Genomic DNA, 26,503 nt, shown 5'->3' with positions numbered 1-26,503 from the left:
GTGTTGCTCGGATAAGAAACACAAAAATTGTTCCTTAATTATTTCTTGCAGAGATTTCTGCCATCCTGTCTCACAGCTGTGAATTAACTACCTTTTGATGAGGGATTCTGGGATTAGAGGTACTCTAGTTTGTGACAGATAACCAGTATGTTAAAAGGTCAGACCATCTGAGAAGTTACAACAATCTACAATATGTGACTAAGTTATGTCAGACCTTACATGTCTTAATGAGTTTGGAAAGATAGTCCTTGTCACAGGGCGGCTGACCCCTTAAGGGGAGTTGGGCCAAGACTCATCTGTGATGACTCAGCTACCTCCCAGCTGAGACTGAAAAGCTAGGAATCAGGTGATGATTATGAAAGCCAGGGAGATAGTTGTGAAACTAAAAGGGAACCTATAGGAAGCAGTTTGGTCTCTAGAGCAGCGTAACTCCCAGGCAGAGAGCTGGTAGGAGAACTGAGGCAAGAGCTTCCAGAAGCAAGAAGGCTCTGATAGGAAGCCCCTGGATTTGGGAGTAAGGAGGAAGAGGAGGGTTTGCAAATAATTCTCAGACAGGTGTCCTGTAGAGTGGAAACCTGCAGGGAGCAGTAGGCCTCTGTAGAAAACTCTGGAGTAAGAGGTGGGGATGATTGATGTGCTGTGCTAGCTTTCTGTAGAAATAATAAAGCTAAAGCCCTGGGGAAAAGAGCCTGAACCAGATTCTGGGTGTGGTGTCATTCCATCCTGTTCTGGGGAGGCAGGCCAGCAGCCGCCAGTTCTCTACAAGAAACTTCATCACCACTGGCATCCTCCTGATACCTTTGGTGTACTAAAGCCATTGCTCAACAAAGGCTTATGTTCTTCCTCTATCTATGCAAATAGAGACTTTTTTTGTACATAAAGGATTTTTGCTTATGGTATAATGCTGTAAAGATGTAGTCCTCACCCTCAGCATATCACCAAATGCTTCTTTTGTAAGTTTAGTCATCCCTTAGGCTTGCTACAATTCCTTCATTTCAATGGATATACATATACTAATTTATATTCTTCTACTGTGCTCATTAAAAGTGTAAATGGTTAACTGACATCCCTATGTCATTTTCTGAGAAAGAGCAAGAGAAATTATGTGGTATGGTAAAAAGGTTTGGCTGCATCTCAGTAAAGTTACACCAGGGTTGAATGTAGTTCATGGTATACCAGTTACATTACATGGCCAAATCAAGGAGCTTTTACACAGGCAAAACTCCTGTGGTAACCAAAGGGAGGGTTGACTTCACAAGAACTGTAGGATCAGGCCCTATATCTGGTCAGTCAGTTCCATTGCTTTTTTTCAAACTATGTATCAACAAATAAATAATAATAATAAAAAATTAGAGCCAGTTGGGAATTTTCCGTCAGAATGATTGTTCCACAGAAAATGAAATTTAAGTTTGTTAAAAAAAAATTGATTTTCTGCTGGGAAAATCTAAATGAAATATTTCATTTTGGGTTGGTTTGATCAGAATCAGGAGACTTGTATTTTGAACTGACCTGGAAAATTTTAAACTGCAATTCTCTATCAGCACATTGCATCATGGGAGTTGTAGTTCAGGCCCTCAATCTCTCCTACAGGACAGGCTCCCTAGAGGACTACATGTCCCATAGTGTAATGTGACTTTTGCCTCTAGCCAAGCATCATGGAAGTCACATGTCTGTTGTGACCATTGGTACATTATGGGAGATGAAGTCTGGCCATTAGGGAGAATGAGGGCATCATGCTTCTGAACTACAACTCCCATAAGGCAATGTGCCACTATGGGAAAATGCATTTTAATATTGAACTGATTCAAAGCAAAGTGTTTCAAGTCAGCTCACTAAACTGAAATGAAACATTTTGATTTGGGGATGTCAAAATGTTTCATTTTGATCAAAAATTTTGAAACAGACAAAAAAATTTCATGGATTGTTACATGAAAAAATTCCTAATTTCAATTTTTCATCCCAATTTGGAACAAAAACAAATGCTGAAATGTTAGAATTTCTCACTGGACAAAAGTTCCAAATTTCACTCAGCTCTTTTAAAAAAAATCTAATACTCTTTTCTGTCTTGAGACAACAATGAAAACACGATGTCAAATTCAGTTTGCAGTTACACTTATGAGATGCTTTTGAGATTAGGCTTGGTTAAAAGAGTCTAATTGAAGTACAATCTGGTCCTCTCTCTAGCATCAAATTTGGGAAGCACAGAAGTTTTCTGGGTCATAGATTTTCTGCAGTTCATATTGGTCCCTTCTTTTAACTGCGACTTTTTTATCAAGATTAGGGAGGTTTTCCGAGTTAGTTTCTCTTCCCAGAAAGCAAAAGAATCTTAGCACAAATATACAGCAAGAACAGAAGCTGGCTCATCCCAGACTTGAAAAAGACACTGAGAAATAGTAGTGTTTGTTGATGCAGAAGGGACTGACTAAGCTCCAGAACTTAAGGTGCAACCAGGCTTGAAGTCCAATTTGGCTAAAGATAAAGAGCTGGAGAGCCTCTAGGCTGAAGTGACCACCTTGTGAAAAGAACTGGAATCATGCTGGGTGACGCCACTACAACAAAAAGATGGACTGAGCCAGGAGGTACTCTCAGCTGATTGAAGCTAAGAGCTGCCTGGCCATAGGTCCAAAGACATGGGACAGTGACAAAGCTACAAGGTAAAGCCACAACCACACCCTTGCTAAAAAAAACCAAAGAGCTCTACTCCAAAGAAAGCAGCAAAGAGTCCTGTTGCACCTTATAGACTAACAGACGTATTGGAGCATGAGCTTCCGAGGGTGAATACCCACTTCGTCGGATGCATCCACGAAAGCTCATGCTCCAATACGTCTGTTAGTCTATAAGACCTCAGATCCTGGTTACTTAAATTTTTCTGATGAAGATAAGGCTATTGCCAAGGACGGTTCCCATGATAAAGATATTGCCAAGTATACTGGTTGTCTTCCTGGTAGCAGCTAAACAAAAAGTGCCTCCCTGTCTGGGGAACATGGCTAAATGATAACTTTGATCGAGTCTACATTTTGGATATAGATTGGCTCTTGAGGGGGAAGCTTTGTGATAGCGCTGTGTCTGCCCTTTAAAGGCAGTTGTGCCTAGAGGTCAGCCCATGTAGATATAGATATATCTATAGATATAGATATAAAGTGTGTGTGTGTTATAGATAGATAGATAGATATGAGTGGCACTTGGGAGGAAATCCCATCACTGTCTCTTTAAGAGCCCAGGACCAGGAGTCCTTCAGAGAGGGTGGGGCAGAGATCCACTGTCCCCCAACAAATTGCAGATAAACTGGGGGAAGGGAACCAGCATAAAAGTAGTCTCCTCCCTCATATCAGAGCAGACCGGGAGATATCAGCAGGGTAAGGCTGATCTGTGAAGCACCTAGAGGGCTAATGAAGGGAAAGTGCCAGCTGAGGGAGAAGCTGGCAAAGGCCCTACAGCTGACTAACCCACAACTCAGCTCCAGAGAGAAGAATTGAGGGCTCCACCTTAAGAAGGACTAGACGATTTGTTAAAATAACTCACTTTCAGAGAGGAGATCTGGGGAGGAACTTCAGTTTAAGGAGAGAGTGAAGGAGGAAAAATACAGCGTAGTTCCAAGTAGGGGACTCCTGCTTAAAGAAGCACAGAAAAGGAGGACTCCAAAGAAGGAACCGGGAAAGGTTGCAGAACAAAATAAGAAACTCTTTCCAGGCACAGGAAGGAAGAGTATCTTGAAGGAAGGAACTAGCTGGACTGAGCCTGAGATGACAAATGCCCCTGCTGTATCTGAGTAAGGTCCTAGTTATGCTTATGACTGTTACTAATTAAATGAGACCCTTGGAAGAGGGGGTGCCCTCTGACTAAAAAAGGTCTTTCTGGACTTGTTAATAAACCAAGGCAGGACCAGCCTGTGGTGCCATCTCTGACTGAAAGGTGGCATGGCTGGGTGACCTCTATGCCATCCCACCACTGACAAAACATCTTCACATGCTGTATGATAGAACTTGCACGACAAAAATAGCCATATGATCTGATGGTGCTCTCACTTTCACTAGTATAATTCTGTTAAAGACAATGGAGTTACATTAATGTAAAAATGGTGTGGAATAAAAATCAGGCCCATTGGACTACAATCTATCACATGCATCAGTATTAATTTGGAATAACTCCGCTGACCTCAAAGTGAGAGCAGAACCTTGTCTATTATGTCTAAAACCATAGCACAATAACATTAGTTTGACTGTGCAAGCTGAATAAACTAAACGAAAAATTGTTAAATGGCATTTCCCCACCTAAAATCACTTTATCAGAAGTTTTAAAAAAATCAAATATTAAAATGACCCAAGAACAATCTTAGCTTCTCTCATGTTCTCAGCAAATGGACTGCCAGAAGACACTGACACTATTTAAAAGCATTTCCAAATATAAATATTTGCTTACCAGCTGTCACGCCAAATGTAATGAAGAGGTAATGTACATTTGAGGCATAGGCACTCAATACCCAGCCTAGGGCATTCAAGATCCCTCCAATTATTGCTGTCTTGCGGCACCCACATGTGTTAATGAATAAACCAATGAAAGGACCTGTCACAGAACATGAAGAAGAATTTGCTAAAAGGTTTGTGTAAAGCCCTTACTGTGAAACTTATTAAAAGCCTTAACTATCATTTTCAAACAAAATATGAAACAGTTTAATTGAAATTGTTAAATGCAATTAAAAGGATTATTTTTTCCTGTTAACCCCTTTAGGCCCTCAAAAATGTCATTCAGTTAACCCCTTGAGGCCCTTGGCTAATAACTCTGCCAATACCTGAATTCAAAGTTCTTTATTTCATCTGCAGTGGCTTATGATAATGCAAATGCTTAGTAGACCACAGAATCCTGCTCCTAAATCCACTTCATGCTGCTGCAACCAAATTAACGAAAAACGGTCAGCAAAGAATTCCCCCTCAGCAGTTTAATTCTCTGCTAGAGGAAAGTCCCCAGTAATGGTGTAGCTGCTTCCCTGACCCAGCTACTCTCCCCAACCGCTGCTTCTCTGGGATGAGGGAACCACGACTGCCTCCCTCTAACTGCAGTGTTCCCCTCCCCCCACACTGTACTCTCAGGTGGAATCAAGATTCTAGCCACTGAATCTACATTCCTCAGGGATTCATTAGGCAAGATGTGAGTTAAGCAGAAGACCAACTAATTTGTCTGTTGCAATGTGAAAATGTCTGCTTCCATGCTCTAAAGAAGGATTTCCTCACCTCAGGGACCATATTCACATTGGCTTTCTCTCTCCCAGAGGTGCGATGATCCAGCTGAAATGAAACCTTTTATCCAGTACAGCTGAGAAACACTGTGCTGTCTCAAAATTTGTGAAAATGAAGGCCAAATCTTACAGTAAAGATCCACCCCTTAGTTTGATTTGTTGCTATTTCACAGCCTCTGGAGAGGCAGAGATACTTTTATTTATTTATGTATTTACTGATATATAAAATGTACTCTATTATGACTTAGATGCATGTATAGAATTTAATAACATAATCAGTCCATTCCCCATTAACTAAATTCTTGAGAAAAGATGGGCCTTGTTCCATGCCTTAAAGATCAACAGATGGGCTCTTTTGGACAGCTGGGAAAATTAATTCTAAACTCTTGAGCCCTCCGGAACACCCTTTCAATATCTCCCTGACACTTAAATCTAGGGCCTGCCAGCTACAACACCCCAGTATACTTCCACTGCCAATGCAGCACATTTGAGTAGCTATATGCCTACTCAGATGGATTTGCCCATGGTAAGTCACAGAGCATAATTTAGCAACCAATCATATCAAGCTGATTCTGGACATTCTTTGAAGGATACATCCCTCAACACTTGTGATTGATGTAATCCATTTCCCAGGTGTTTCACTCTAAACTATCCTTGATCCTCACATCAACTTTCAGAAATGTCAAGCATCATGACACCCAGCAAACTTAGTGAGGAGGCAGATGACAGTAGTCTATGAACCACTGTCAAATACCATGGTGAAGGAACGCCACCATGTACAGTGAAAACAACATCCACAGTATAAGTCTTTTGTCACGTTCAAGGGCATGCATATTTGTAGAATGTCCTCTGCTATGTATTTAGTAGGCATGAAGTAAGATTTGTATCTTGTGCAGTGGTTGATATTACTGCACATAAACATCCTGTTCCTTTGCTTATGAGATGTACGTTTTGTTTTTTTAATGTGATTCCTGCATTTGATTTAACAAAATTGTGCCTTTATTCTACCTAGGTACCTGAGTACCTAACAAAATTATAAGATTCAGCAGGATGTCAGAGTCTTTTAAATTGCTACTGTGTCTTCTAATATTGATCCTAAACTGTTGATGTTAGTGATTCAGACTCAGTGGATGGCCCTGCACTGCTTGTTATGGATGTGATTACATAGAACTTTCTGTTTAATCTATCTTGGCACTTGTCCTGTTGATCCCATTTGATGCTGTTATTTAACCACCCTTATAAATGTGTCACTGAGCCTGTGACAGGTACTACAGGATAATCTATTTACACTCAGGTGAAGGGGGAACAAATAAATGTGGTCTGTTTAACAGCCAAAATATGGCACCTTATATCCCTGGGAGTGCAGATCTGGAAAGCGCTCTCTCAGGCATACATGCAACAGACAAATACACCTGGCAGGTAGAGAAGGATTGGAATTGCTTCTGCAACCCTGTTAATCTAGATTAGTTTAGTCACTGTACAGATCTCTGAAAGTCAACATCTATCTATCTATCCTTTAAATAGCACAGAGAGCAGCATTCCCTGCACTGATTTAAGTATTAGTGATGGTATCAACTTTTGCAGAGGCAGGTGGTGCATCCCACCACTCAGCTGAAAATAAGAGGCCTGTCTGTAAAACTCTGACAAAGAAATATGTAAATAAACACAGAGGATAAGTGGTTGAATGCCGCTCTGAGAGTGTTAGTGATTTTAATGACATTTTAACTATTATAAGCCTTTGCGACTTTGGAACTTAATTTTATCCCAAATTATCTTCATTGTTAATTATTAATGATTAACATATTTCAACTAAAAGATATTTTAGTTACTTGTTTGCCTTTCATTCTTGAAGACCAAAAATAAACTACAGTTTCTGAGTATTAGGAAGATACAGGGAAATGTCGACTGTCCTAGCATGATTCAAGATTTACCTTGCTTTCTGGGGGGTTTGGTCAAATCCTGCCCTGACTAGGACTCCTTGGCACCCTACTGAAGTAACTGAGATTGCACAGAGTTTAAGCATGTAGGATGTGTACACCTAACTCCAACAATATTGACAGATATTTCACCTTACATCGAGCAGAGAATATACCAATTTTTTCTGGATTGAACTAAGACTTAATGGGACCCAGCTACACTAATATTTTGGGGTCTTTTAGGGACTCTTCCATCTTCCTCCAAGCCTCCCCTCTTCCAGGCAGGCTGTTCACACTTCAGACAGACTCTAAATATGATTCTACACTGCCTTGCACCTTGTGCTATCTTTTACACTTGTGTAAAGTGGGTATTAGACTTTGCATATGTGTAAATGACAGCACAAAGCATCAGATAGTGAAGAATCAGTCCCTAATTCTGTTCCTTCCAGCCTTATCTCTCGACCTCCCAAGTTGACTCTAAGATAGACTCCAAGCTTTTTGGAAGGACTATTATTTTTCTCCCACTCCTGATCCTTCTGCCAACTGATTCAGCACCCACTGATTCAGACCCCACCGGGCAGTTAGCTGGCACCACTCAGATATATGTTACATGACTGCCTATTGCTCTTCCTCCTCGCCTCACTGTTGTTTCCCCCCAGCTTCACTGCTGCTCTCTGCCTCCCTCTGACTACATGGCTCACATGCCAGGGTATGTCTACACTGCAAAGAAAAGCCTGTGGTGCCAAGTCATAGGCCTGGTCTACACTACGCGTTTAAACCGAATTTAGCAGCGTTAAACCGATTTAACCCTGCACCCGTCCACACAATGAGGCCCTTTATATTGATATAAAGGGCTCTTTAAACCGATTTCTGTACTCCTCCCCGACGAGAGGAGTAGCGTTGAAATCGGTATTGCCATGTTGGATTAGGGTTAGTGTGGCCGCAAATCGACGGTATTGGCCTCCGGGTGGTATCCCACAGTGCACCATTGTGACTGCTCTGGAAAGCAATCTGAACTCGGATGCACTGGCCAGGTAGACAGGAAAAGCCCCGTGAACTTTTGAATTTCATTTCCTGTTTGCCCAGCGTGGAGCTCTGATCAGCACGGGTGGCAATGCAGTCCCAAATCCAAAAAGGGCTCCAGCATGGACCGTACAGGAGATACTGGATCTGATCGCTGTATGGGGAGACAAATCTGTTCTATCACAGCTCCGTTACAGAATATGAAATGACAAAGCATTTGAAAAAATCTCACAGCAGGGACTCAGCACAGTGCTGCGTGAGAAGCGTAACGGAAAGCCAAAGAATCAAATGGACGCTCATGGAAGGAGGGAGGGGGTACTGAGGACTCCAGCTATCCCACAGTCCCTGCAGTCTCCGAAAAGCATTTGCATTCTTGGCTGAGCTCCAAATGCCTGAAGGGTCAAAAACATTTTCCCGAGTGTTTCAGGGTGTATGTCGTCTATTTACACCTTTCCCCCACCCTGAAAGAAAAGGGGAAAAAATCGTTTCTCGCCTTTTTTCAATGTCACCCTATGTCTATTGCATGCTGCTGATAGACAGAGTGCTGCAGCGCTGAACACCAGCATCCTCTTCCCAGTGGCAGATGGTGCAAAATGACTGGTAGCCATCGTCATCATCAGCCTGTGAGTGCTTCTGGCTGGCCTCGGTGAGGTCGGCCGGGGGCTCCTGGGAAAAATAGGAATGACTCCCGGTCATTCCTGGCAGATGGTACAAAAGGATTGGTAACCATCCTCATTATAGCAACTGGGGGCTGAGCTCCATCAGCTCCGCCCCTTTCATGTCTAAAGAAAAGATTCTGTACTGCCTGGACTATCATAGCAGCGGGAGGCTGCACTCCTCTCCCCCGCACACCTTTTAATGTCCTGCCTGGACTATCATAGCAGCTGGAGGCTGCCTCCCCGTCATTTTATCTCACCAAAAGTCAGTGTTTCTTATTCCTGCATTCTTTATTACTTCATCACACAAATGGGGGGACACTGCCACGGTAGCCCAGGAGGGTTGGGGGAGGAGGGAAGCAACGGGTAGGGTTGTTGCAGGGGCACCCCCTAGAATGGCATGCAGCTCATCATTTCTGCGGGATCTCTGGGGCTCTGACACGGAGCAGCTGTACTCTCTGGTTCTCTAGTACACTTGCCCCATATTCTAGGCAGGACTGACTCTATTTTTAGACAAAACATAAAGAAGGGAATGACCCAGGAGTCATTCCCATTTTTGTCCATGCACCCCCGGCCGACCTCAGCGAGGCCAGCCAGGAGCACCTATGATAGCAGCAGACGGTACAAAATGACTGATAACCATCATCTCATCGTCAATTTACAATGGCAGATGGTGCAATAGTGATGGTAATCGTCTCTGCAACCTTGCAAAGGCAAATGAATGCTGCTGTGTAGCACTGCAGTACTGCCTCTGTCAGCAGCATCCAGTACACATACGGTGACAGTGACAAAAGGCAAAACAGGCTCCATGGTTGCCATGCTATGGCGTCTGCCAGGGCAATCCAGGTGAAAAGGGGCGCGAAATGATTGTCTGACGTTGCTTTCATGGAGGAAGGATTGAGTGACGACATTTACCCAGAATCACCCGTGACACTGTTTTTGCCCCATCATGCATTGGGATCTCAACCCAGAATTCCAATGGGCAGGGGAGACTGCGGGAACTATGGGATAGCTACGGGATAGCTACCCACAGTGCAACGCTCCGGAAATTGACGCTAGCCTCGGTACATGGACACACACTGCCGAATTAATGTGCTTAGTGTGGCCGCGTGCACTCGACTTTATACAATCTGTTTTAAAAAACTGGTTTCTGTAAAATCGGAATTATCCCGTAGTGTAGACATACCCTTAGACCCAAGGTCAATTGACTCAGGCTTGCGTGCCTTGGGCTGCAGGGCTAAGAGTAGCAGCATAGACCTTAGAGCTCGGTCTGGAGCCCAAGTTCCAGAAGGAGGGGCTTGAAGCCTGGACTCCAACCCAAGTGGGAATGTCTACGGGGCTATTTTTAGCCCCACAGCCCAAATCAGTTGCTATGGTAGACAACTGAATTTGGCCTCATGACTTTAAAACTACAGTCCAAGAACACTATGGCCTACTCAGTTACCATATTTGAATACTGCAAGAAAATACTTGGCATGGGGGGAGATGGTTTATATGTTAAACCTTTACAGTTTTGCAATATAATTATATTGGAACATACCTACTATCAATGTAATACCCATGCTAAGGGAGCTAACCCATGCAGTCAATCCTCGACTTTGACTGAATTCTTCAAGCCATTCCATGTTAAGTATTCCAAGGGCCATTTGTGACCCCATGATGAGTATATGTACAAGGAAGGAAGAAAGGACAATCATCCAAGCCCATCCGCCATCAATGTTTGGATTAGGTTTAAGTGTCTTTGTTTTATCTTTTGAATCATCTTCAAAATCATATCCAATATCTTCTTGAGTGGTGCACATTTTCCCCACAGTATTCTGAAACGGACAAAATAAATGCTTTTAGTATGCACAGAAAACAGGTACAGGTTTGTAATAGTTATTTGTTCTTATTTTTTAACAGTTTGGATGAAATAGTTCCTCAACCTATTTTCCAGCATTTGGTGGTGTTTCTGCATACAGGAACAGTCTGGGGACCACAGGGCAGTATTATTCAACCACAACCTTAACTCCACTGCTACAAGTAAATAGGTAAGAGAGCCTCCGGCTAGATCATTGTTGCTAGAGCTGGTAAAAAAATGAAAAAATGTTGCACAAATATTTCTGAATTTGTTTTGCATTTTCAACATTTTGAAATGTCACAAAGTGTCAACCAGCCGTATAGTTCCAACAATGGGGGAGGGGGATTTTACAAACATTTTTTTCAAAGTTTCTTCTTCTTTATTTTTTTTATTGAAATATTTTGAAAATTTACATTTTTGAAGCTCTAATTTTTTTTTGACCACCTCTACGTACTGCTTTTCCATGAGAAAATCTGTGGGATTATGATGTTCATCTCTCTTAGCCACTCTCAGGATAGCCCTGCCTACTCCACTCCCCCACACATTCCTGGGTTTCAGGAAGCAGGGATGGTATTGCAGAGGTGAATGGTACCCCTTTCTCCCATGTGGGAGGGATGAGAGCTACACATGGAGGGCTTGAGGCACGATTTAGATCATGATTTTTAAAAAATGAAACAGTTTTATAACAAATTTGGACATAGCCATATTTTCACTATTGTGTTTCAATGCAGATGTGTCCTTCATGTGGTTTTCAGTAAAATAACAGCATTTCAATAAGTTTAAATATAAAATGCATGGAAAACCATACACTCCGTGTGTGTATTGCTTGTATCTTTCTGGGTTTTGTACTTATCTATACGATGTATGTGTGTTGATTATAATTTGCCTTATTTGTCACTTTGGCCCAGATCCACAAATAGATTGTGTCTTTGTGTTCAAAATTATAAAGCTTTTAATAAAAAGGAAATAATAAATAAAAGATAAATAAAAAGATACAATTGGTTTTCTCCGCAGAAAGAATGGTAATCTTGGGATTTCTTATTTTTCGTATTGGTGGGACAAGGGTGAAAGAAGAAAATAATGAAAAAATATTTAGATTCCATGATCTTCGAGATGTTTTGCTTACATAAATTATAGAGCAGGGGCCTGATCTTACCTTCCTTGCTTAACTCAAGCTCCGATTAAATAAATAAATTAAATAAAGTCAGTATGATATACTGTATAATTACATTGTTAGGCTTTCAGTTATGCTGTCGTAAATCCATAGTAACTCCACTGAGATCAGTGAGTTACTCCAAATTTATGTCAGTGTAGATCAGAATCTAGCACAGTGGGAAGGTTTGAGTGCACAAGGTATGGAGGACTTGGTCTCAAATTAAATTGACTTTTGGTTTGTTCTTTAGTCCCCACAAATGAAGAGCACAACCCAGAAATAATACACATAATTTCAAGTGACTCTACAGGCAATTTTTAACTGAACGAGTCAAGATGCAGAACCAACTCTCCATTTATCCTGTGATGTATTCAAATATTACAATACTATGGAGCACCACAGAGGTTTTCATAGAGACTGGGAACTTTAGTGGTACAAGTTACCAGATAAGGTGTGTTTTTTCTCTCTCCACCCTGAAGAAATGGCAACAGGAAGTGGCTTCAGAAACAGACAAAAGAAAATATATTAGAAACAGTGAAACAATTTCTGATGGTCTTCTATGTACCCCATTTAATAGTATAATATGATTCTTGAAACAATAGCTATTTTTAAGAGATTAAATGCATAACAAAGTAATGTGTGATATTTTTCAATAAATAAGAGACCTTATTCATCACTAACAAAATCCAATTCCTGCAGAATTCTAATGATAAATTAAATTCATATGTTGCCTTCTAGTACATCTCAATGCCATTGTTACACAAATAACAGTCAACACAGAAACAACAACTTAATAATAGGCAAGGCACAAACAAGACAAAGCCAACAGAATGGTGACATCGGTAAGGCTATATAGGTATAAAGGAGGACAGATTTTGGCCCACTAGATAAAATTCTGCTCTGATTCACAGTGGTATAAATCAGAGTAATTCCACCAAAATAAGCAAAGTTACTCTGGATTTACACTGCTGTAAATGAAAGGAAAATTGGTCCAAAACATCTCAATTCATTAAAGCAAAGAGTAGTTTGCAACTGTTTCTGAACTTGTACAGTGTCTCATTAATGCCAAAAAATAAGAATCAACAAATAAAATTAATGGGTCATAAGCAAATATGATAGGACAAGCCACTATAATGAAGCAGTGTTCATGGCAACCAAATATTACAGTAGTATTAAGAGCAGGACTGGCCTTAGGCATTTTGCTGCTCAAAGCAAACTTCAATATGTATACTGCCCTCCTTCCCTCAGGCCATGATATTTTACAAAAATAAATAAATAAAAATCTATAAAGTAAGAGCAGTGAGTTTTGTCATTGTATTTCACCTCCCATTTCTAAAAACAATCGAGAAGCTGGACTAAGTGTAATGTGAATAGGCAGTAACCATTTTTAGCAGGGTACACTTGGAAGTCTACTATAACACAGCAAAATGTATGGTACCCATTTAAATCATCTACATGAACAGTTATCAAAACTCAAGGGTAAAGCAGAGTGGTTCTCCATCCAATGGATCTTAGGAGGAGCACTGAAAGAGGGCTTCTCTGTGCTAACTTATAGCAATCTGACAACCTACGAAAAAATGTAGTTGCCCTGGGACTAAAATATTTTCTATAGTGACTGGGAAGAACTGTTGAAACTTTATAGACTTTATGTATTAAATTTTATTTTCAAATTAGTAAGAAGCTTTTGATAAAGAAAAGTGTAATATTGTGAAAAGATTATGTCAATATCAGGCCTCCTTCTGGGTTAAATTCCATTTTCAAATACAGCAGTTTGTAGGTCAGTGACATCACTCAAGATTTTACACTAGGACAGTAGTTCCCAAACTGAGGTTCACAAAATGTTACGGGAGTTCTCGGGGGAAAAAACTCCCTAATGGCAGACAGAGCTGTCCATGGGGACCCCGGGTAGCACAGGGCCAGCAGCACGGAGCTGAGCAGAGCAAAGCAAGAATATCTATCACACTGAGCAGATTTAGAAATAGAAAGGGAGGTGTATACTTTTTACTGTTTTTAAAATTAAATAGGCTGCTAGTGTTGTTTTAAAATTATTATGAAGAACAAGTTTAAGTTTGTTTGTTTGCCTATACTGATCAAGACCTGAATGCTTGAGTAGGCAGAACAATTTGAGCTGGCTTCTTAAATACCTTCATGTTGTTTCACATGTGATACTCCTCAATGAAACATAGGAGTCAGAGGCGCCAGTACAGGCGGGCAACAAGGGTCACGTGCCACCCCCGTGTTGGCACACTCCCCTACCCCGCCCCCAGCGGGTCCCTCCCCTTTTTTCCAGCAGCCCCCACGGACCTCCTCACTTTTCTGGTGGTGCCCCTGAACATCTTAAAAAGTGGGTGAGATCCCTCTTTCAACCCCTGGCAGTCTTTATAATAATTTAAAAACAGGCTTAATCAAAAGTGATACAAGCTACAAAAGTGAGATCTTGGAAGAGTGATCTTGGAAATATAAAATTTGTTTTTATGACACACTATTTATTACACACTATTTATTATTATTCATCATTACAGTATTTTTATTATATTATGAAAACGGCAACACTATTCCAAGATCTCACTTTTGTAGCTTCTACCACTTTTGATTAAGCCTGTTTTTAAATTATTATAAAGACTGCCAGGGGTTGAAAGAGGGATCTCACCCACTTTTTAAGATGTGCAGGAGAGAAGCCCATTCTGATGCACCTTAAAGGTTCCACAAAGATTTACAAGAGAGAAATTATCTCCTGTGAATTTCCTAAAGTGTCCAGGAAAGAGGTTCCCTCCTGCAGAACTTCTAATGAGTGAGACAGGGAGTTCTGGTAGTGGTTATCCAAACACTTCCAGATTATGGCATTTACACATGCTATTGCCAACTATCTGCAAGCCAGCAGAGCTTTAAAGTTGTCAAAAGCAAAACTTCTTTTTATGTTTTGCCTCTACATAGAAAATTCAATATAAAACTATATTAAGCAGATTAAGTAATCAATTTTTTTTAAAATGCAGATGTCAAGGTTATAGTATTCAGCCCTACCTTAACTCTGATCCTTTTTACATATGCATCATGATATAAGGTTAGTTCCTTGGGTGTTGTAAATTGGTGTTGTCAGTAGAGCTCAGAGTGGTTTACACTAACTGAAGATTTGGCCACTGACTTTAATTATGTGATCATTTACTTCTTGCAGTACATGTGTAGCTTCTTGTAGTACATGGTACCAGTGTGTGTGCCAGTCAGAGCTAATTAGTCACTTACATGAAAAATATACAGAAAGCTGGACTTGCACAATATATACTATACATTAATTATAACAAAACAATAGTAAAAAATTGTTTGCATATGTAAGCTGTCTAAGTTTGTAGCTCAGTTACCTTCATAGTTAACTGTCTCACCAGCTGCACTGCAACTCAGGAACACAGGGACATGTCTGTGTTCAGCTGAGGTAACTCCACAGTGAAATGCCTCCTTCACTGAAATTATGTGTAAAAAAGGTTGCGCTGCTAGTTGAAAGACAAACTTAAATAGATTGTCACTAGTCCTCACCATGCCACAAAGGGGAGCAGGAAGGAATAATGACCACTACGTGCATGAGAGCAGAGACTTCATACTTCCCCTCACAAACAAATGGTCTGGAGGAATTGGGGAGTGCCATAGCTGTGCCCCACTACACACCAGCTAGTGGAAATGGTCAGGCACCAACAGATGTATCCTGAAAAGGAGTGAAGTGACTTAATAACCACTTGTCTTCAAAGCAACAGGGGAAGAGGAGAGGGATTATGCCTCTGAGGCCTTGTCTACACTACAAGACTATTTCGAATCTACTTAAGTCGAATTTGTGGATTCGACCTTATGAAGTCGAATTTGTGTATCCACACTAAATACACTAATTCGAACTTCTGAGTCCACATTAACGGGGCCGGCGTCGACTTTCGAAGCGGTGCACTGTGGGAAGCTATCCCACAGTTCCCGCAGTCCCCGCTGCCCATTGGAATGCTGGGTAGAGCTCGCAATGCCTGCTGGGGGAAAAAATGTGTCGAGGGCGGTTTTGGGATACTGTCGTCATTGAACCATCAATCACGCCCTCCCTCCCTGAAAGCGCCGGCGGGAAATCTGATCGCGCCCTTCTCTGGTCGGTTACAGCGTGGACACCACAGCACTGCGAGCATGGAGCCCGCTGCGATCATCGCTGCACTTATGGCCGTTGTCAACTCCTCGCACCTTATCGTCCACCTCTTCCACAGTCAGCTGCTGAGAAATCGGGCGAGGAGGCTCCGGCAGCGCGGTGAGGAGAGTGGCGCAGGCCTCTCACAAAGCAGGGTACGCCGCGCCGTGGAGATCATGGTGGCAATGGGTCAAGTTCATGGTGTGGAACGGCGATTCTGGGCCCGGGAAACAAGCACGGACTGGTGGGACCGCATAGTGCTGCAGGTCTGGGATGAAACAGAGTGGCTGCGAAACTTCAGGATGCGTAAGGGCACTTTCCTTGAACTCTGTGACTTGCTGTCCCCTGCCCTGAAGCGCCAGGACACACGGATGCGAGCAGCCCTGAGTGTGCAGAAGCGAGTGGCCATAGCCCTCTGGAAACTTGCCACGCCAGACAGCTACCGGTCAGTAGCGAACCACTTTGGCGTGGGCAAATCTACCGTGGGGGTTGCTGTGATTCAAGTAGCCCACGCAATCGTTGAGCAACTGCTCTCAAAGGTAGTGACTCTCGGAAACGTCCAGGTCGTCATAGATGGCTTCGCCGCAATGGGATTCCCAAACTGCGGTGGGGCTATAGATGGGACTCACATCCCTATCCTGGCACCAGCCCAGCAGGCCAGCGAGTACATTAACCGAAAGGGCTACTTTTCAATGGTGCTGCAAGCACTGGTGGACCATAGGGGACGTTTTACCAACATCTTTGTCGGGTGGGCGGGCAAGGTTCATGACGCGCGTGTGTTCAGGAACTCTGGTCTCTTCAAACGCCTCCAGGCAGGTACTTTCTTCCCAGACCACAAAATAACGGTTGGGGATGTGCAGATGCCTACAGTGATCCTCGGGGACCCGGCCTACCCGCTAATGCCCTGGCTCATGAAACCCTATACAGGCGCCTTGGACAGTGAGAAGGAACTCTTCAACTACCGGCTGAGCAAGTGCAGAATGGTCGTGGAGTGTGCTTTCGGACGTCTCAAGGGGAGATGGCGGAGCTTACTGACTCGCTCGGACATCAGCGAAAAGAATATCCCCGTAGTTATTGCTGCTTGCTGTGTGCTCCACAATCTCTGTGAGAGCAAGGGCGAGACCTTTTTGGCCGGATGGGAGGTTGAGGCAAATCGCCTGGCTGCTGTTTACGATCAGCCAGACACCCGTGCCGAGAGAATATCCCAGCGGGAAGTGCTGTGCATCCGGGAGGCTTTGAAAGCTAGTTTCCTCGCAGAGCAGGGTAACCTGTGACTGTCCACTTGATTTTAAGAGAGCCTGATCATGGGCCTGTGTCTGTATGTGTCAAGTTAGATCTGAGCTCACAAACCCGGTTCTCCAAGTTTCCCCCACTTCCAAAGCACGTTTTAAAACTAATGAAATGTAACAGTAATTAATAATAAATCTTTCGTTGACTTTGCATTTCTGTTCCTGGGTTGAAACATGGAAGCATACTGTGCTGGGTTCGGTGTGCACTGATGTACAGACCGCTTGTCCAATACAGGACGGACAGCCTCCTGCTCCTACATAGGTCTGTGGGGTGGGGGACGGTTTACAGTGATTGTGCATGTAGGGGTGGGTTTGCAGGAATGGGTGGGTTTGCAGGAAGGGGCGAGGGGTGCCGTCTTTGGATAGGGGTTTGCATGATGGCTGTGGGCTGTTGGTTTGGGCGTTGGAAGGGTGAGGTGTGGGGAAGGGTGAGTATCTGTCCCTGGATGAGGGCTCTTTTTGGGGCTCAGGGCAGCGGAGAGGCTCGTGGCTACGGTCGAAGTGCATGGTAAGGGAAGCCTGCCTTTACATTCGGGGATGGCAGGCGCCAGGACCCTGGACAAGCATACACATCAACGAATGACCCGGGGCAGCATACACCACACAGACTGACTCTGGTGCCTAGTGACTGCAGTCTGTGTGTGCCCTGCAGTTGACCCTGCCCCCAAGTCTGTACCCTGGTAATGTGGGCTATGCACTGCAATTAAAAATCCGCCCCCCCTACACACAAAGTCTTCTGACACGAGAAACGTGACGGAAACAGTGAGTAACAGCAAACCGCTTTTAATAATGTTATACACAGTGGGGGGTTGAAACTTGGATTTGGGACTGGGTGATCCTGTAAGGGAAGAACTTCTACAAATTTAGAGCGCGAGAGGTGTCTGCTGCGGTGCAGTGACAGTTCTCACGGCCCCTACCGCCCCTCCTTCTTGTAACTTTGGGTGAGGGGGGGACAGGACTTCTTGGCGTTGGAGGGCAGTTGCAGATGCAGTGCAGGGGGGCTCTCTCCTCCTGCCTGCGGTCCTGCAGAACATCTACAAGGCGCCGGAGCATGTCCGTTTGCTCCCTCATTAGACCAAGCAGCGTTTGAGTCGCCTGCTGGTCTTCCTGCCGCCACCTATCCTCCCGTTCGATGTGTGTGCGATGCTGCTGACACAGGGTCTCCCTCCACTGTCTCTGCTCTGCCGCCTCTGCTCTGGAGCAGGCCATCAGTTCCTGGAGCATCTCGTCCCTAGTCTTTTTCTTTCGCCGTCTAATCTGAGCCAGCCTCTGCGAGGGGGATGCCGGGGCAGTCCGGGAAAGAGCCGAAGCTGTGTGATGCAAAAAAGTAAGTGATTTCCTTGAACAAATACAGGTTTGCGGACAGTGAACACAGTCAAGTCAGTTTAAGAGAACAAGACTATACAGGGCACCAAGTCTCGCGAGATCTCAGAACTAGTTCGAGATTTCTGAGTATGCTCTCATTGGCGGCGCCATTGCACAGGAGAGCGGACAAGCAGGGAGAGACAGCTGAATCCGTATTGCAGACAGTCCTGGTAAGCCTTACAGTAGATAATGCTTATCAGTTAGTGGATAGCTGTGCTCTCCTGCTAAAGGCAATGTGGAAAGCAGAAAGGATGAGCCTTTTGCAGCCCCTCCCGCCAGTGCACGGGAAAGATCAATGTATGCTTGTTCTCTGTGGCCTCTAGCACGTGGCTGTTAGGCGAGGGTCATTGTTATGCAACCTAATTTTAAACCATTAACAATAGTAACAATACACTAATTGCCCTACTTAGATGCAGTATTTCCAGAACGAGATCACCCTGAGGCGGGTCACCCGTGCCCAGAAAGAGAGGATGCTAAGGGAAGCGCTGCACCGACCAGGACCATATGCAGCAATGCTCGTGGAGGCGATGATCCCTCTGTATATTCGGATGTCCTGGCAAGGAAGAGTTTGCTTCAACGGAGCGCCCAACAAGGCACCTCTCCCAAGAAACCTCACGCGGAGGCTTTTCGAGGAACTGTATGACACCTTCGTTGAATTGTCGCTAGAGGATCTTTCTTCAATCCCTCTTTGTGTGGACCTACTTTTCATATAGTTTAATATTTAAAATTTTTATATAGTGTTTCTATTTTTTCTATACATATTTTATAAAAAATAAATGTTTACACGTCTATAGCACTTACCGCCTGATCCTTCCCCTGATTCTGAGTCCGGGTTAATGGCAGGGGAGGGTTGGTAGGGGATCTCTGTGAGGGTGATGAAGAGATCCTGGCTGTCAGGGAAAGCGGGAGTGGGTTCGCTGTCGCCTGCACTGTCCTCCAAAGACCATTCCTCATCTTCCCCATCGGCGAACATCGAGGAGGAACTGTCCCGGTACACTATTCCGTCCTCGGAGTCCACCGTCACTGGTGGGGCAGTGGTGGCAGACCCACCGAGAATGGCATGCAGTGCCTCGTAGAAGCGGCATGTCTGGGGCTTGGCTCTGGAGCGTCCGTTTGCCGCTCTGACTTTTTGATACCCTTGTCTTAGGTCCTTGACTTTCACGCGGCACTGCATCGCATCCCGGCTGTATCCTTTGTCTTTCATGGCTTTCGAGACCTTCTGGAAGGTCTTTGCATTCCGCTTGCTGGAGCGCAGCTCTGAGAGCACAGACTCCTCGCCCCACACAGCGATCAGATCCATGACTTCCCGGTCAGTCCATGCTGGGGACCTCTTTCTATTCTGGGATTGCCCGGACTCCTCTGCTGGAGAGCTCTGCATCGTTGCAGGTGCTGCGGAACTCGCCCCGATGTCCAACCAGGACGTCAGATTCAAAGTGCCCAGACAGGAAAATGAATTCAAATTTTCGCGGGTCATTTCCTGTGTGGCTGGCCAGAGAATCCAAGCTCGGACTGCTGTCCAGAGCGTCAACAGAGTGGTGCAGTGTGGGATAGCTCCCGGAGCTACTAAGTTCGATTAGCATCCACACCAAGCCTAATTCGAGCTAGCCATGTCGAATTTAGCGTTACTCCACCTGTCGGGGTGGAGTACCAAATTCGAACTAAAGAGCCCTCTAGTTCGAATTAAATGGCTTCCTGGTGTGGACGGTTGAGCGGTTAGTTCGAAATAACGCTGCTAAATTCGACTTAAAGTCCAAGTGTAGACCAGGCCTGAGTTACAGTTCCTTCCTGGAGTCATTCCCGGGTGGTAAAGCTACACACTACCCTTTACAAAGGGCTCAGTGAGCCTAAAGCAGGAGTCTCAAATACGTGGCCCGCAGAGTTATTTGCTGCACCCCGCCAAGCTCCCCACCACCCCAGAGTTATTTCCTGCAGCCGACAAGCTCCCCTCACCCGCCGCCACCCCCAGCACGCCGCGTCCCCACTCCTCTGCCTATCTCCAGGCGCTTCCCTGTTTGGCAGCGCTTAGTGCTTTCCAGGAGGGAGGGGGAAGAGCGGGGAACCGCGTGCTCAGGGGAGGAGGCAGGGCAGGGGAAGGGGTTGCAATAGGGGCAGGGAGGGGGTGGAGTTGGGGTGAGGACTTTGGGGCAGGGGTTGGAATGGGGGCGGGGAAGGGGTGGGAAGAGGCAGGGCAGGGGCAGGGCCTCATGGAAGGGGTGGGGTGAGGGCGGGGCCGGGGGAAGAGGGTGGGGCTTTTGTATCTATATGAAAAGGTGTCAGTGATGCGGCCCTTGGGCCAATGTACTAGTCCTCATGTGGCCCTCGTGGTGATTTGAGTTTGAGATCCCTGGCTTAAAGGCTCAGTTTATCCCTATATTAAAATTCATTGGGTCAGATCCTCAACTGATGTAAATCAGTGTAGCTCCATTTATGCTGGTTTACATCAGCTGAGGGTCTGGCCCATACACAAGAGAGAAGAGAACTAATTGCATGAAAAGTCTAAGTCAATAGAGATCTACTGAATGATTATGGTAATGAAAATAGTGAGGGATACAAGAATGAAAAAAAATGCAATATATTACACCATTTGTCTAAGGTTGTAGAAAATAGCGTATGATTGACATTATAATCGATTGTTTCAAAAATAATATGTCATCATGTCACTAAAGATTGCCCATAAGTGTGAATCTGTGAAGGCTGAATATGGAAACCTAGTTTTTGTATTTCCTGATCTCAAGTGCTTAACTGTGCAGCTTTTCCATAGATTTTGTATGGAATCCACATAGTGATATTAATGGCCTAAATTTCAAAAATAAAGAGTAATTTTCAGCGCCTCAGGTTTTGAGTGCACAGTTTGAAACACCTTAAAAGGCCTGGTCTTCAGAAATGCTCAGCACCTGCTCTCTCACAATCAAGCCCTATAAACTATCTCAGATTGCCCAAAGATTGAGGCACCCCAAACCACTAGTCATTGAAAAAGTAGTCTTGATTTATCTATATGGGGTTATATATTCACTAAACATTATATCAAATTGTCTAAATACTGATACTGTACATAGTCATTTTTTTCTTTTTTGACAGGAATGAATGTTGTGTATTTTAAAATATTTTATTTACTTATTTATTATTTAATATATTTTTTATTTAATATTTAAATATTTTTTAAATAATTTAAAACAAAAGTAACTTAAAGCAGTAACCTTTTTTTCAGTGGGACTTATATCCAGCAATGATACTCATCCTATTTACAATAGCAAAGAAACTGCGCACTCAACAACAGTAAGGATGTCCCCAGACAAATAAACTGAAAGAACAAAGTGATCTGAGTTAGTGCCAGACTTGCAACAACATCCATTACCTCTGGGTAAAAGGGAAATGCTTATTTTTACCCTGTATGAACTGGATTCTTTCTCACTTTTGCACTATTAACCTCCCTTCATGTTTATATTTAGTCCAGAATCTGTATGTAAATACAGCCACAAGCAGGAAAGGTCACTTGCAATACTTGTGTAAACTCTCAAATGCTGAACAGAGCTAGGATTGGACATTTGGCTGCACTCCTCACTCATGACTCAGTACACCCTTGACCTATTACATTGTGCATGTATCTAAGTAGAATGTAGTACCTTAGAAGTCAGAAAAGCAGAGGACACTCTTTGCAACTGCAAAATTGTAAAGAAATTATAGCACAAGTGCCAACAGTTTATATGCAAAGCCATACATATTTCCCGCACCCAAACAAGATTGTGAGATCCACAAAGCATGATACCCCCACCCTGACTCCCTTCACCTGTGACTGGGTTTGGATGTGGCAGTAGCTTCTAAGAGCCAGTCAGAAGAGCTCAGAATCAGTTTTCAAATGCTCAGCACCCATAAGGGGTGCCAAATCATCAAAAGAGCTCAGCTCCCATTTAGACACATTAATAAGGATTAGATTTTTTAAAGTCCTCAGCATCTAGCAACTCCCTCTGTGAATCAAGGCTAGATTTTTAAGGGCTCCTCATCCAGTGTGCACCCAACATAGCAGTTTCATCTACTAGATAGGACCCATAAAGTCTCATGGGAGTTCTGCATGCAGGACTTCAGGTGTCTGCCTATCTCACTTATCTCATTGAGGGGAATGAGAAGCAACTTTTGTATGATGTTAACTGCCTTCTCGGGTGAATTAATAGTTTAATAAATATTAATGCCAGAAAGAACGATTATAATGATCTATTCTGACCTCCTGGGCCTTAGATTTCATCCAGTGATTCCTGCATCTAGCACTATAATTTGTGGTTGAACTAAAGCATATATTTTTGAAAGACATACAGTCTTGATTTAAAGAGTATAGGTGTGACACTCTGTACCTTGGGGGAACACCCTACACCCCCATGTTCATCTTTATAAAATGATTGTGTGTTATCCAATGCAAAGTTTGCCATGTTGGGTGTCTTCAGAAGGCTCATGATGCACTGAGCATGATTGTTATAGTGATGTTATAGTAATTGTTACAGTAATGTTATAGTAAGGTTATAAGTTATAATTTCATGTATGTATTTATGAGGCTGAAAATATATCCTCATGGCTTAAAGCAAACCCATGCAAAAGCTCTCCAGGAACAGAGAGGCAGTTCACACCTCATCAGGGCATGGATGGGACAAACCCAGCCCAGCCTCACAGGAACAATGGATACTGGCTTAGGCAGCAACAAAAGGATCTGTTAGACTCTAGAGGGAGTCACCCCCCTTCCTTTGGTCAGTTTGGAACTGCGATGAGGTAATGCTCACCTGACTCTGATGGTGGGGGAGCAAAGCCAAGAGGAAAGAAAGGACATGATAAAAGGGAGAGACGTTTTGCCATGCTCTCTCCCTTCCACCTACATCTACAGACACCACCACCACCAAGCGACTGAAACGCTGATCAAAGGAGAGAACCTGACTGAAAAGTAACCAGCCAGCCTATGGTGAGACGCATCTAAATTTTTAAGGACATTGAAAGTGTTAAGATCATCTTAGAATACATTTTGCTTTTATTTCATTTGACCAAATCTGACTTGTTATGTTTTAACTTATAATCACTTTAAATCTATCTTTACAGCTAATAAATCTGTTTGTTGATTCTACCTGAAGCAGTGTGTTCTGTTTGCAGTGTGTCAGAGGCTCCCCTGGGGATAACAAGCCTGGTACATATCAATTTCTTTGTTAAATTGACAAACTCATATAAGCTTGCAGTATCCAGTGGACATAACTGGACACTGCAAGACCGAGGTTCCTAGGGTTGCATCTGGGACCGGAGATATTGGCTAGTGTCATTCGCTTGCAAGTAGCTGGTAGCAGCTTACACGCCAGACACTGTGTGTGAACAGCCCAGGAGTGGGGGTTCTCACAGAGCAGGGTAAGGCTGGCTCCCAGAGTCAAGGATTGGAGTGACCTAGCAGATCATTGGTCCAGACAACACCAGAGAGGAACATCACAATAAGTGATGGAGAATTTACCATATCCCCAGGTAACCAGTTCCAGTGGTTGATAATCTTTAATGTTAAAATTATAGAATATTGCACTTTTATAGCAACTTCCATCAAAGAACTCTAATTGTTTTATAAATAGTAACGAATTTGGCCTCACAACACCCCAGCTGGGTACCCTAAATAGTAATATCCCCATTTTACCAGGGCACAGAAAAGTTAAGGGCGACATTTACAAAGTGGCCTCCAATTTTGGGTGCTTTAATTTTTGGTTGCCCAGCCTGGAACACATTTAGTCTCATTTTCAGGTTAACACCTCATTGACTTCAGTGGAAATGTAAAAATTCAGCACTTAGATAAATCATGCCTAAGGTGTCTTCACTTGCATGAAAGTGCATGAAATGTAGTGCAGACACTTCTTTTGAAAATGTTGGGCTAAGTGAGTTGGCCAAGGTCATGAAGGAAGTCTTTGGCAGAGTCAGGGCAAGAACACAGGTCTCCATGCTCCTCAACTACAACACTATCTTTCTTACTCTCTGGCTATTTTTCTCACTCTTTGCTGTTGTTATAGGATTCATATGATGGATCTAGTTCCTGATGTTATTCTCTCCCTAGGAGCATGTAACATGGTTATTAGGGGAAGCAGAATATGGAACTAAGATCTGAGAACAGATTTTTTTTCTCCCATTGGATTCCAGTAAAGGAGAGCCTTACAGCTAATGAAATGTTTGTTGTGGAAATGGTTTTAGAAAATATTCTTGGAGATGGCTATTTTTTCCAGATTGTACATGTGAGGTTTCCAGGATTCAGATCCTATGTCCCCCCCCTCCCCAAATTTAAATCAGGACCATTGACTCAGAAAGTAATACCACATAGTAAGTGTCTCAGAACTTCAGCCACCGCAGACAGACACGCAGACAGAGGCTGGCAGGCCCGAGAGATCACTGAATGCAAAGCGGTTAACGCTTGCCCCTGAGGGTGGGGAAAAGGAGGAAAATAACAGGAAACTCAGCAAGCTGCTCCTTCGCTGTCCGCGGGAGAGAGTTCCAGTGGCGGAGGGGAGATGCCTCCAGCCGTGATGCCGCTTTCGGGCAGGTTACCAGCCCTGCAGGCTGCACCCTCCCTCTGCCTGCCGGTAGCACAAAGAATGACCGCTAGTTACCCCGCTGCTGCAGCAGCGCTTCTCCCCCAGAGCCACAGACAAAGCGGTGCCGCCTCCCCACTCAGCTGAGCTGAGCTCCCTACCCGGAACCTCCCTGTCTCCCGATGCGGCTCCGTGCCACGGATCCTGCCCCCTCGCCATGTCCCGGTGCCATTCAGCCCCTCTGGTCCACGCTGCCTCTGGAGCAGCCTCCCCTGCAGCGCGCCGGCCCAGCCACACTCACCGCTCGGGGCCCGAGCCAGCTCTGCGGCTCGCAGGGCTTTATTCCCGGCTCTCGCCGAAACTTGCTGCTTTCCTCCAAGCCCCTGGCTTTGTTGCCGTCCTGCCTATCATCCTCAGCCCAGGCTCCGCTCAGCCTCCCCGCGCCAGCCCAGCCGGTTCCCTCCCCTTGGCCCGGGGGGTGCTGGACTGGGGCTTATTTTTGGTAGGAGGCTGCGGCTGATCGCCGCCCTTTTGCCCCCAGAACAGCTCGTCTTCCGCATGATCCTGTATCCATCCAGGGCAATTTCAGCTCTACACGCTCTCTCATGTGCCAATGATACCGGCTAATTCTGGTTTAGCGGAAGAGATTTGCAATCCTCTCACATGCACACTCTTGTGGTTGGATGAAGTTTATCGCTGCACAGGTTATCACTGGAAATTTACATCTAGCTGTGAGTTACAAGAGGTCACCCAATAAAAGCGGCTAGTAATCAAGATTTTATTGGCCCTTCAGTTTCACTTGGCTGTGTAACCCTCCCAGAGGCTGTGGCAGAGCACACATTTTCAAAGCACTCCAGGAGTAAGACTTGCAGGATTGGCAAGAAGCGCAGAGAGCAGAGGGCAGGTTTGAAGTGTTTGTGGTAGCCAGTGTTACTAGATGTGCTTCAGCATTCTGTACCAGTTGGCGTTTCCTAAACGCAGAAGTTTTCATGCCCAGCTCTGGCATGTATGGCTGTCATCCAGAGGCGATAAAGGCATGAATAACTGAGTCCAGGTCAACGTTTGTCAAGATGGCTAAGGTCTTGCAATGTTAGTTGGCCAAATAAAGCATTGAAATGTTGCAGTATAAGATGAAAAAATGATGTGGGCAGTTTATTTTAATTTTAGTTGTTTTCCTGGGGTTCAAATTAATATTTATTATCTAAAAAAAAAAATTAAGTGGATGTAGTGCTTTAAGTGGATACCAGATTGGCAATCCAGGAAAGGGAAGTCTTCCATTTATCCACGAAATAGGTTCAGGAAGAGCAGCCAGCTGGGCTAGCTTATCCACACCTCCTCAACAATGTTTGCACAA

At 44.1% G+C, this 26,503-nt stretch overlaps 1 protein-coding gene across 4 annotated transcripts in view; it reads right to left on the bottom strand.

Moving 5' to 3' along the window:
- SLC16A14 (solute carrier family 16 member 14) overlaps nucleotides 1-25,798 on the bottom strand; it is a 38,315-nt gene extending 12,517 nt beyond the window's left edge. For 2 of the 4 annotated variants that reach the window (XM_039487417.1, XM_039487420.1), the window contains exons 1-3: nucleotides 25,451-25,798; nucleotides 10,369-10,645; nucleotides 4,420-4,563 (exon numbers count right to left, since the gene is read on the bottom strand). In XM_039487417.1, coding sequence (XP_039343351.1) covers nucleotides 4,420-4,563; nucleotides 10,369-10,630 — 406 coding nt within the window. In that variant the 5' untranslated portion in view covers nucleotides 10,631-10,645; nucleotides 25,451-25,798. Of the gene's footprint in view, nucleotides 1-4,419; nucleotides 4,564-10,368; nucleotides 10,646-12,264; nucleotides 12,320-25,450 lie in introns of all 4 variants that reach the window. The other 2 variants (XM_039487418.1, XM_039487419.1) reach the window with 2 other exon arrangements.
- Between the last annotated feature and the right edge of the window lie 705 nt (nucleotides 25,799-26,503).

Source organism: Mauremys reevesii, linkage group 9 (assembly GCF_016161935.1).
Source record: "Mauremys reevesii isolate NIE-2019 linkage group 9, ASM1616193v1, whole genome shotgun sequence".
In the NCBI taxonomy this organism is placed as follows: Eukaryota; Metazoa; Chordata; order Testudines; family Geoemydidae; genus Mauremys; species Mauremys reevesii.
Note: the sequence above shows the minus strand (reverse complement) of the source record. Positions and strands in the feature narration are given on the sequence as shown.